The sequence below is a fragment of the Bombus impatiens genome, unplaced genomic scaffold (genome assembly GCF_000188095.3).
Source record: "Bombus impatiens unplaced genomic scaffold, BIMP_2.2 scf_1112, whole genome shotgun sequence".
Taxonomy (NCBI): Eukaryota; Metazoa; Arthropoda; class Insecta; order Hymenoptera; family Apidae; genus Bombus; species Bombus impatiens.
The window spans coordinates 461,439-472,520 of NT_177531.1; the positions used below are offsets into that span (position 1 = coordinate 461,439).

General features: G+C 31.0%; 2 protein-coding genes across 5 annotated transcripts; both read right to left on the reverse strand.

Annotated features, from left to right (window-relative positions):
* Nucleotides 1-884: 884 nt before the first annotated feature.
* On the reverse strand, nucleotides 885-5,829 carry LOC100748470 (E3 ubiquitin-protein ligase SIAH1). 4 transcript variants are annotated; one of them, XR_002947648.2, is made up of 7 exons: nucleotides 5,283-5,829; nucleotides 3,767-4,117; nucleotides 3,435-3,674; nucleotides 3,169-3,361; nucleotides 2,881-3,078; nucleotides 1,778-1,950; nucleotides 885-1,685 (listed from the first exon to the last, which is right to left on the reverse strand). XR_002947648.2 is itself a non-coding variant. In XM_024371148.2 (6 exons), the coding sequence occupies exons 2-5, from the start codon at nucleotides 3,993-3,995 to the stop codon at nucleotides 2,901-2,903; spliced, it is 840 nt and encodes a 279-aa protein (XP_024226916.1). In that variant the 5' UTR covers nucleotides 3,996-4,117; nucleotides 5,283-5,829; the 3' UTR covers nucleotides 885-1,950; nucleotides 2,881-2,900. The 4 variants fall into 4 exon arrangements, 2 of the variants coding, with proteins under 2 accessions (XP_024226916.1, XP_003493516.1); XM_024371148.2 differs by having other exon boundaries at nucleotides 885-1,950; XR_004462679.1 differs by having other exon boundaries at nucleotides 1,002-1,685; nucleotides 1,778-3,078.
* Nucleotides 5,830-6,531: 702 nt separating this feature from the next.
* Nucleotides 6,532-10,538, reverse strand: LOC100748589 (RNA-binding protein squid). Its single transcript, XM_012391707.3, has 2 exons — nucleotides 9,400-10,538; nucleotides 6,532-9,292 (listed from the first exon to the last, which is right to left on the reverse strand). The coding sequence occupies exons 1-2, from the start codon at nucleotides 9,769-9,771 to the stop codon at nucleotides 8,786-8,788; spliced, it is 879 nt and encodes a 292-aa protein (XP_012247130.1). The 5' UTR covers nucleotides 9,772-10,538; the 3' UTR covers nucleotides 6,532-8,785.
* Between the last annotated feature and the right edge of the window lie 544 nt (nucleotides 10,539-11,082).

An 11,082-nucleotide genomic window follows, 5' to 3' on the forward strand; every position in this document is an offset into this window, starting at 1 on the left:
TTGTTTTCTCAAATAGTTTAACGTATACGCGGTAAATTGCGTAACTTATATATAATACAAATATGGAAGAGGTACCTTGACAAACTTTCACATACAATATTAATGTAATAACAAATTTATTCGACGTTTAGGAACAGGATCTGTAGTATTATATTTAATCATATTTAATACTACCAATATCGAAGTATTCATTTATAATCTTATACGTAACTGAGAATAAATTATCCAATTAAAATTAGGGGAATATATAGAAATTTTATCGTTATATTATAAAAAAATCGTCGTCCATAAAAGTTTATGTTGTATGTAAAACCAAATTACAGATAATAATATAATACACGAGTCTACAATGTCTACATATAATTTAATGCTTAATGTAACATTACTTTCAACACATTGTTTCTTTTTTCACATCGTAATGAAAATTACTAAGTCGTTATAAAAATTTCAATATTAATTAATGCTTGATATTTATAGCGAATATGTTATTTAAGAATTTAACGTATTCTTACAACATTTCGAAAACGTATGCAATTAAGGAGTGAATTAACTATTTTTAGTGATTGTATTGGTACAAATATGTATATACCTTCATTATCTGTAAGAATAAATTGCTATAATGAACAATTAAACCTTACATTGTGATGAATTTTAGATTTATATCTATATATAAATATCTAAATAATATCATTAAATTATATGTATATACATCTTAATAATACACATATCATCCTTTTAACGAAATTCGCACTTCAATACTCGGAACGATCGTTATTGACCGTATTTAAGATCGTATTTAATTACTAGCGTACTTTGTTTTTCAGTAATATTTTATCCGTTCAGTTCTGTTCTAGATCTATCATCAAGCTTTTTAATATAATAGCTCTCCAACAGATATTTTTAATTACATCTAAATGTGCAAAATATGCGGTTCCATTGATGCATTACGACTATAGGGGAGGGGGATATTCTGATATCGTCTGATAGTATAACAATTAACGTGAATGTTACATTCGAATGTCTTTTTTTTTTAGTAACCGCCAAAACTGCAGAAACTTTAAAACCATCAAAATTAAGTATTTCATTTTGCAGTACACTTATGTAAACTTAAAAGTAATTGTATAAGTTTAATATGCGCATATATATACATATATATAAATACACTTTCATATAGTTATATATTATATGTGTGTGTGTCACGCTTATATATTTATATATACTTATACATATGCATAACATGCAATTGGTTCCCATATTCCTTCGAACTTCATACATATGCATGTTTACATGTTAATTTAATTACCAATTAATAATTTTATCACACATGTCAAATTTGTTCTATTTACAATAACTTTTCACTTACATCTGGAATGTTAAGCAATTTATATGCCTTTATTCATGGTGATGTAAAAACGGTTGTCTTCCACATTTTGGTTTGACCTGAGAATTTCAAATTTGATTAGGATCAAGCTCATGTAATTTTAATTTCTTTTGCACAAATCTCTTTTGTTCTTAATGCACAAACGTTAATCAACTTTGTTTAACTGTATAATCATCATCGAATTTCCTCAAATTTGATACACGACACTCGAAAAATTTATACGGACGATAGTTTGAAAATTATTTACAATGTCACTTATTATTTATAAAACTACTATGCACCAATTTAGTGAAACTATGTATTTCTGAAATTATAATTTCTCCTTATATAAGTTTGTTCATTTTTATGTCAGTAAAAAAGGATGAAATTGCGCAATTTTATTCTATTATTTTGCACCTGTTTATCGTATACCAACTACTTTCGTGTTCCCGTATATATTGCTGATACATATACTCTAATACTTTTTCTTCATAAAATTAAAGTAGATGGAATAATGTTATCAATCTTTGTAATGCTCACCAAAAGAAATAATTCAATGCACTGTGTATTAGCGTAAGTTAGAAGATTTCCTGTAATAAAGTAATAACAACTTTTTCTGAATATCTTTGAGCACATCTTAATAATCATAAATTCTCAGCAGTATATTTGCAAACTTATAACTAACTTTTGATTTTATATGAGTTCTTGTATGGTCTCAAACTGTAGTTTCTTAATGAAAGTTTTGAAAAATAATGAAAAGTTAAATACAAAGTATCAAGTATAGATAATAATTATAATATGTGTCTTAATTAAAATGAAAGTAAATTTATTAAAATGAACTTATTTTTTAACTATAATTATAGACAAAGATGAGGTTACAATAAATATGCGACCACGCAAAATTTCTAAATGAAAATAAATAATGACTGATGCAGCTTAGTACATATTACTACATAGTAAAAAATTACGTATAGAGGATTTCTTCAGGTATGTACCATCAATTTTTACTTATAATGCCATGCTGTATATCAACAGATCATTATTGATCTATCAACGAAAACTACTTTTTTTTATAGAATATAACGTTATTTCTATAAAGAATTAAATTGGTAAGCATCAAAATTAAAGAAATTGTTTTTTTTTAAATTGGCTCAGTAAGAAGTGACTAAAAGAACATGATAACAGTGTGCAATAGGTGTCAGGTACATTTTGGAATTGATGTTATACTCAGTGCTAAAGCTTTAAAGTCAGCATAAGTATACTGAATGATTGTTTATTGTTTCCATGTGTAATGTTAATATCACATACAAGTACACTTTAAAGCTTCTAAAGAGAGGTCCTGTAACTGAGCGTTTGATTGCTGTGCTTTATCAACACATTCCAAACATATCCTAACATCCATATTGCTAATATTTATCTGTGGTAACGTAAAAAAATGCTATATGTACATAACGGACAATCCTCAGTGCAAAGACTGAATTACAATCAAAAGACTGCTTGATACATTTAAAATATTTTACACTGCTTTTTCCAGCTTTCCTCATGCCATAGAAATTGTAACATTAATTCCTAGATTTCCATTATCGGCAAATAATTGCGCGATGGAGGTGTCAAATACAAGGCAGTCTGAATTTAAAATTGCAGATGAAACACCTTCGTGAATAGAACGCGGCATAGCTTCCCATGTTAGGCGCCTTTTATGCCCATTCAATTCTAGTCTGTTGAACATAAGCATTTACATATTATCATTACGTGTTCCAATTGGCAATAGTTCTTTTAACTGCTATCTACGCTATAATAATACATACCTGTAAGCAAAATTTTCTGCTTGTTTTCTTGAACCAATCAATTGAACAATTGCAAAAAATTGTTGATGTCCATCATACTTTTCTTGTTTTTCAAGCACTAACATAAAATGATGACCAAAGCAAGACTGCATCATTACCCAATCCACTGCACCAGGAAGATTAATATCTGTTGCTAAAAAAACAATGTCTTCCCCTGTAACGAAAGTGATTTAGACATTTGTGTAATAAAAGGAAACACAAATGCGTGTCTTATTTGGTAAAATTACCTTGAAGAGTTGTAATGCTTTTGTGACTCATAACAAGATGTGGCATTACTTGCTCGAGAGATCCTTGCCATTTACAAGAAGCTCCTGGACAAGGACAACTGTATGGACGGAATTCACATGCATCTTCGTGATCTGCCTTTTCAGTATGCACTAGCGACACTGTGCATCCACTTGTTGAATATTTGCAGGGAAACATCACGTTACCTGCCACTTTTTCCATTGCCAGATTGCGGATATTACCTGCATTACAGATTCATAAAGAATTTCTCATCAAAACAATATTAAAAACTACTTTTATTTGTACAAGTTCCAGTTTATTGCTATCTACATACCTAATGGACCTCTACAGGTAGGACAGCAGTTAAGTTTTGGTCTGCAATTACTACAAACAAGATGTCCACTCTGGCATTGTAAGATTGGTGGAAGAACATAATCAAAGCAAACTGGACATTCAAATAGGCTTGCTAGGTCAGTTGAGCTGCTTAGAGATGATACAGTAGATGCGGAGGAGCTTGCAACACTCCTCCCTCTCTTCCCAGTACTAATACTTAATTGGGACATTTTTTCTTTTATTCTATATATCAAATAAGAACACTTTGCCTTTTAGTTGGCAAAAAGATCCATTTATTTTGAAGATGTCTAATAAATGCGATGCATTTTGGAATGAGTCATCCACCTCATATCTGCAAATTATTAGAATTTCAGAGATATTACAGAGTGTTATATTTATAAATAAAAAAATTTTATGATTTTATTATTATGATTTTATATAAAATTATTTTAATATATTGAAATGTATATTTAACACATATATAATTATCTTGCAATGTGTATAATCTGGCTGTTGTCAGTGTTATTATACTTTATCTCTATAAAAAATAACGAACTTTTTGTTATATATATCATTCTACATAATGGGGTATTCAATTTTAATTATTAAACTTTATAATTAATTCAGTTAATACATTATTTACAATTATGTAAGGATAAAATGAACTTTACAGAATATATCTGGCTTCTATATTTTTATCACTTATACGATATATTATATTCTACCTTTCAACTCAAAAAAAAAGAAAGAAAACAATGTGTTATAAGGCATTACATATATTGATGTTTATTCGACATTGAAATGATGCAATAAAAATTTTGGTCAGTGCAATCCTTTTATTATTTTTACTCAATCAATTTTTACTTAAGTAATGTTATGAAATTTATTGTCAAAAAATACTAGGATCATAATACTCATAATATTGTCATGTTATATGAATATACATTTAATCGAAACATTTACGATTTCTTTTAAAACATTTTCATTTACCTACTTAATTTTATGCAAAAACAAGATAATTCAATATACGTTTTATATACGTACAATTTGCATTTTTTGCATAAATTAATTCCAAGAAAAAGCTAAACTTCTTATCAACATTTTGATAAAAGAAACGCTGTTTATAATTATGAATCAATAAAGCAGAATAAGCAACGAGGATTATGTTGCATCGATCGCAAAACCATTTATCGCGTTTGCGTCAATTATCGTTGTCTTTTCGGTATACTGTCACAGGAAAAAGCTTGACAAATTTTTCTCGAGCAACTTAAGCAATTTTCAAACGGTATCTTGTTCGCGGATTGTTTAATCCGAAGAGTAGCAATCAGGGGAAAATTTTGCGGAATAGTATTGTGAAGAGAGTCACAAATCACGAGTCGCGACGAATCAGCGATCAACAAATAAACAATGCGCAAGAAATAAGAAAGCGGATGATTCTCTCGCGGAAAATTCTACGTAAGAAATACGATAAAGCATATGAATTTGTAATTTTATGGAAAATATATGTTTAAACTTACCGAAATAACAAATATATTAGTACGTCACTCGATGCATACACTGGCTTTTCGCGTGGTTGAAATCAGAAAATAGTGAGTTAAAAGTGTGAAAGAGGGAAAGAGAAGGCACTTGAGAATGATGACAACGGAGATATGAACGTAGATGAAAAGGTCGAGAATAACGACAAAGGGTGACACGACAATAGACAAATGTTTTTACGAGAACAACAACAGGAGATTTCATGCGACTTGGCTTTGAAAATGTTGCACGAAATGCTCCCGATACTTCTCGGTACATCGGATGAGGAATAAACGCGAACGCGATGAGATCGACTGTATAAGAGGCTACATCGCGAATTCTCTTGGCCAAACAGGCAACATTAATAGTAACGTGACTTTGGTTAGTTTTCGCTGAGGCATAGTAGCAACTTGCTCCTTTTCGAACTTCCGACACTTCAAGCTCGTTCCGTACAATAAGACGCACAGAGCAAGATGATGACACTGCAGCTGTCTGTCCGACTGTACGTCCGTCCGTTTACACCCATGCAACGCATGCAACTGCCATCAACGAGTATTAAGCCGCGTTTTTAATGTACACTTTTGTTCATACTGTAACATTCATTTTCAAAAATAATAAATAGCAATATTTTGTTTTTCTTTTTTATAGAAATATTTTATATAAAATACTATATATGTGACAAAGTATTTCTAACATTTGTATTACGTTATATTATATTTTCATATTTTCCCTCTATTAATTTTTTTTTACATATAAAGCACTATAGGATTAAATGATCGGAAAACTTGTTCAAATTAATCGATGATTCATATCTTAAGTATCACTATTAATTTTATTTGCTCAGATATATATTTATTTATACTTATTATGATTATGCAATCTTCCTATATATATATATATATATATATTATATAGGGATATATAAGGGTACATATATATAGAAAATAATGTTGATGATACTAATTATAGCAATATAAAGCTATAATAATAACCTACAAAACTGAAATTCATATTTTTATTAAAATTAAATCGAAGTCAGGATGAGAAAGGATTTGTATCAAATTACCATTTTCAAGATAATTGTATAAATTTTTTTAGAAGAGTACTTTTCTATTTATTTATAAGCTTTCATTGAAAGAAGAATATCACAAAATACTTTTCAAGTAATGAATATTTTATTTTTTGTTATAATTAAAATATACACTGTGTCATGGGTGAAACAGGCGAATAGTAATCAATAGTAACAAAATATTTGTGTTATTTGCTTTAATTTCACAATCTGATCTCTTTTTTATATATATATATATTTTTTCCACACGCAGCAAATATGGTATACATAGTATACAGATTCACTTTCCAAAAGCACAATTAGCTTGGCTTAAAATATTTTCTTTTCTTTTTTTTTTTTTTTTTTTTTAAAAAACGGTTTTTTTCCGTGTATATGTGTATTATGAAATTTATTTAAGCCAAACTGTCGTTACTTTTGTAACATCTGAGAAAAACTTGAATGTTTAAAGCCTTATCAGCCTTGTGTGTAATATAATTTCGATGTACCTAAATGTAATCCTCACAATGCCATATTTACATTTGCTATATGTATTTATTTTGTCATCTTTAAACATTTTTTTTTAGTCCAGAAGATCACAAGATGTATTGGCTGTCAAATTCTCTAGTATTTGTATCATTTCAAACGATACTCTACACATTAACAGTCTTCTTGCGATATGAAGAGCAGTCTCCGTGTATATGTGTATTATGAAATTTATTTAAGCCAAACTGTCGTTACTTTTGTAACATCTGAGAAAAACTTGAATGTTTAAAGCCTTATCAGCCTTGTGTGTAATATAATTTCGATGTACCTAAATGTAATCCTCACAATGCCATATTTACATTTGCTATATGTATTTATTTTGTCATCTTTAAACATTTTTTTTTAGTCCAGAAGATCACAAGATGTATTGGCTGTCAAATTCTCTAGTATTTGTATCATTTCAAACGATACTCTACACATTAACAGTCTTCTTGCGATATGAAGAGCAGTCTTTGTACACCAGACAGGAACAACTGTTTGATGCAAATGCAAAAAATGTCATAGTAGCCTAAATTATACAAAAGTTATATTTCTGCTAGTTTCAATGCCTTAAACATTCTGTTGATTCAGGGTCTTCAAAACATTTTTCATATAACAAGCCATGATCAGTTTTGTTATATTTATACTTGAGTTTTATGAGACATAGGAGTACACGAGTGTAGCAACATTCGGAAATCATTAATTGTATTAAAGGTACTTCTGGAGCTGTAGTTTTCATGACAATTAAAATATCATTAAAATATCAACAAAAACAAAAAGAAAACAGGGAAAAAAAGAAAGAAAGATACTAAATAACTCATTATAAAATTCTGTGTACATTACGGTATATTTATTGCTCTTCTGATGTGATTTCAAATATTGTTTTAGAATATTTTGTAACCATCTTCTACCACTCGCGCACTCTTCGCGTATCTACCCAGGACGTTCATATTTTAATTATATTCATTTTGAAATATTTTTATCTTTTTCTTAATTCCTACTGCATTATATGCTAATTCGCACACGTGTACAACGTATGTATGTGTACACGTATATACATATTAACATACGAGGATACGTATGTTTCTTACAATACCTTATGATTCGTATAAGTTACAGAACTTACTTTAGTGTACAAACAATTATGGATGATACTAGATAATACGTATAGGTTATAAATTTATGAGGAAGAAGTACATTTAATTAGGAGTACGAACCATTGGTCCATGAATGGTATTTTGTTTTACTTCTATCAATTACCTCTAACTGACACATGCTTTCTGAACTGAAACTGTTTATCAACATAAAGTCCTATCGTGAACAACACAGCATTGTGTTCTCTAATAAGATTAACACCAAGCATATAATAAACAATACTTTAGTAATGCAACTTAAGATGCTAAAGAATAATTAGAGTATTAAATTATAAGATATACATGTTAGTATTATGAATCATGAATAACAAGAAAATAGGAGTAAATCAATCGTTTCAATTTTTAGCTTATGTATGGTTCCTATGTAAGAGAAACAGCTTCATATATAAAGTATTCGGTTTTAATAAAAATACTTGGACATCTATTTTAATAGTTTCATGAATAGCTTGTTTATGTAGTAAGTGATAAAATGTGCATAGATAGAAAAAGACATGATTCTTTTGACTCGTTAAATTATACCAATCGTAAATCAATTGAAAATTCATTTCCTCTCTTTTAGTAAATGTACATAGAGCTATCTAGTATTTTACAGACCCAATGTACAAAGATCAGGGAATTTGGTGCTTCTATAAGAGTTTCCCAATGACTCTACTTACAAGCTCTTTTATCCCAAATTTCCCTATCTCAGTCTTAGCCTGCATTCAGACAAAGTTGGTCTACTCCTTGCTATATTCTTGCTTTATCACCAAATTTTGAGTATGTAGGATTTATAAATCTGTTTTTAGTACGGCTGATGTCTCTGAAATTGACGTGGTCCCTGACCATTTCCTCTTGGCTTACCTTGAACCCCATATCCCATGTTGTCATACCCATCATAACCAGCATAATCATAGTTTGCATACATATCGTCATATCCTCCTTGATAGCCATTGCAGTATTCAGGAATGTAACCATAGCCTCCGCCATATCCATAACCATAGCCTGGACCCCAAAATCCTTGATTCCTTGGGTCTGGATTAACTTTCACTTTCTTGACATCCACTTCTTTACCATTTATCGTTTGTTTAGGTGTTTTAAGTAATTTGTACACTACTTCTTTCGAGTCAAATGTTATGAAACAAAATCCCTTTCTCTGATTTTTTACCTTATCGAATGGTGCTTGTAATTCGACAATTGTACCATATTGTCCAAAATATGTTTTGATATCTTCGTCGGTAATTTCAGGAGTAAGGCCACCCACAAAAATTTTACCATGTTGGGGCTTTTTACTCACCCGTTTGGGATCCACCTACACCAAAACAAAGGAAATCTCATTGAAGGAATAAGATACAAAAATAATTGGAAAGTAGTTCTTAAGCTTTAGCAATAGATTTTAATTTCTGCAGTATAACCAACCTTTCTCTTATTGATGTAATGCTCGCCAGAAGCCAGAAGTTTGTCGATTGTCTTAGGATTGGCGAATACCATAAACGCAAAACCTCGTGAAACACCGGTGTAGGGGTCGATTTTAACGGAGATGCTTTCGATCTCTCCAAATTTACTAAAATGATCCCGTAATTCCTTGTCGGTGGTATTACGCGATAGGCCACCGACGAAAAGTTTGCGTTCGTCATCTTTCCCTGGGATTCCGGCAGTGGCTTGTTGTTGCTGGGGTTGTTGTTGCTGTGACTGTGATTGTTGTTGCTGCTGCTGTTGAGACTGCTGTTGTGTCTGTTGGCCGGTACCCTCGGTCTGGGCTTGATTCTGGTAACAGTCAACCGCCGCCATCGCGTACTGTTTAGAGCTTACCGCGTTAAAAGCACGTCAGAAGATACAAGGTAGGCTGGTGGAACCGATGAGATCAGTAAATGCAACGGTGTACTGCGCACCAGAATAATTTCGGAACAGTTGGCACGCGTCACAGTCGGTTCTTATGGTGAACCGGTGCCGGCTTACGACCGAAAGAAAGAGAGTCAGCAACAGTTTCCGATTCCCTCTAAGCCTCTATTAACACGACGCTATTCGTTCTTTCTACTCAGACGCAATTCATCTCTCCAATCACAACGACAGATCCAACAGACAACGCCGGAAATTCCAGTGTATTTCCGGTGGTCGTTTCATTACTAACTTTAATCAATTTTCCAACAAGCTGGAAAATTGACAGGCTAGTATACTTATTTGTTGCTTAAATTTTCGACTTATTTTTTAATCGATTTCATATTCACGTAGTGGACGATTACCGAAAGTCCTTGAACATTGCTGAACCTGAACAATACATGAACACCTTTGTTCCTAACCGTGAGATCAGGGTCTTTATTCGCTGAAAGCTGAAAATTGCATATTTCCAGTTGACATCACGAAAATTCTATCGTAACTTTGTTCGTGCCTCAATAACTTTTCCCTGCATTTTTCGCATAAAGATCGATTCAGGTTAGGTTAACATTTATATAGGTTGTCAAATTGATTTTTGTCAATGATATCAAATTTACATGATACCATTTATTCTATTATTGCAAATTACTGCAAATTATCGTAACATGCATAATCGATGCACACAGGAAAAATTGCTTAATATATCCATGAAGCTGTAAAACTCAAATCACTATAAGCACACATTTTAATTAAATTCGATGTGTAATTCGTTTAATCTTTACATTTACATGGTACATGTAACAGTAATGCGTATAAGATTCGTGTAATTTTTTAATTTTATCAGCATATAAACGTATGTAACGAATAAGAAATGAAAATGAAAATAGTAACGTATTAAGTGTTCATATATAATGCATTAACTCGAATTGTTTTCGATTTCCATTGCCTAATCAAAATTTTTTTATTGCAAATGTTAAAAGACGTAGCGTTTATGCATTTCGAATTTTTATTTAAAAATTTAGGAACACGTGGTGTTCTTACTTGTTTGTGCACCGTTTAAAGTCGTTGCTTTCTCAATATACGTATATAAATATAGTCAGACAGAGAAGGTTGTATAAATAAAACACAGACCCTCGGCAACCCCGGCTTATCTTTTCTCTTCAGTCGGAACAGTTTAAGAATAGAATAAGGTTCTACGGGTAGACTGACTCGTTGTTAATTATAGAA

Coding starts and splice junctions, on each gene's coding strand:
- LOC100748470 (XM_024371148.2), bottom strand. CDS start 3,995: ATGTCCCAATTAAGTATTAGTACTGGGAAGAGAGGGAGGAGTGTTGCA. Junction 3,362..3,434: donor AAGCATTACAACTCTTCAAG/GTAATTTTACCA, acceptor CTTTCGTTACAG/GGGAAGACATTGTTTTTTTA. Junction 3,079..3,168: donor GCAGAAAATTTTGCTTACAG/GTATGTATTATT, acceptor TATGTTCAACAG/ACTAGAATTGAATGGGCATA.
- LOC100748589 (XM_012391707.3), bottom strand. CDS start 9,771: ATGGCGGCGGTTGACTGTTACCAGAATCAAGCCCAGACCGAGGGTACC. Junction 9,293..9,399: donor ATTACATCAATAAGAGAAAG/GTTGGTTATACT, acceptor GTTTTGGTGTAG/GTGGATCCCAAACGGGTGAG.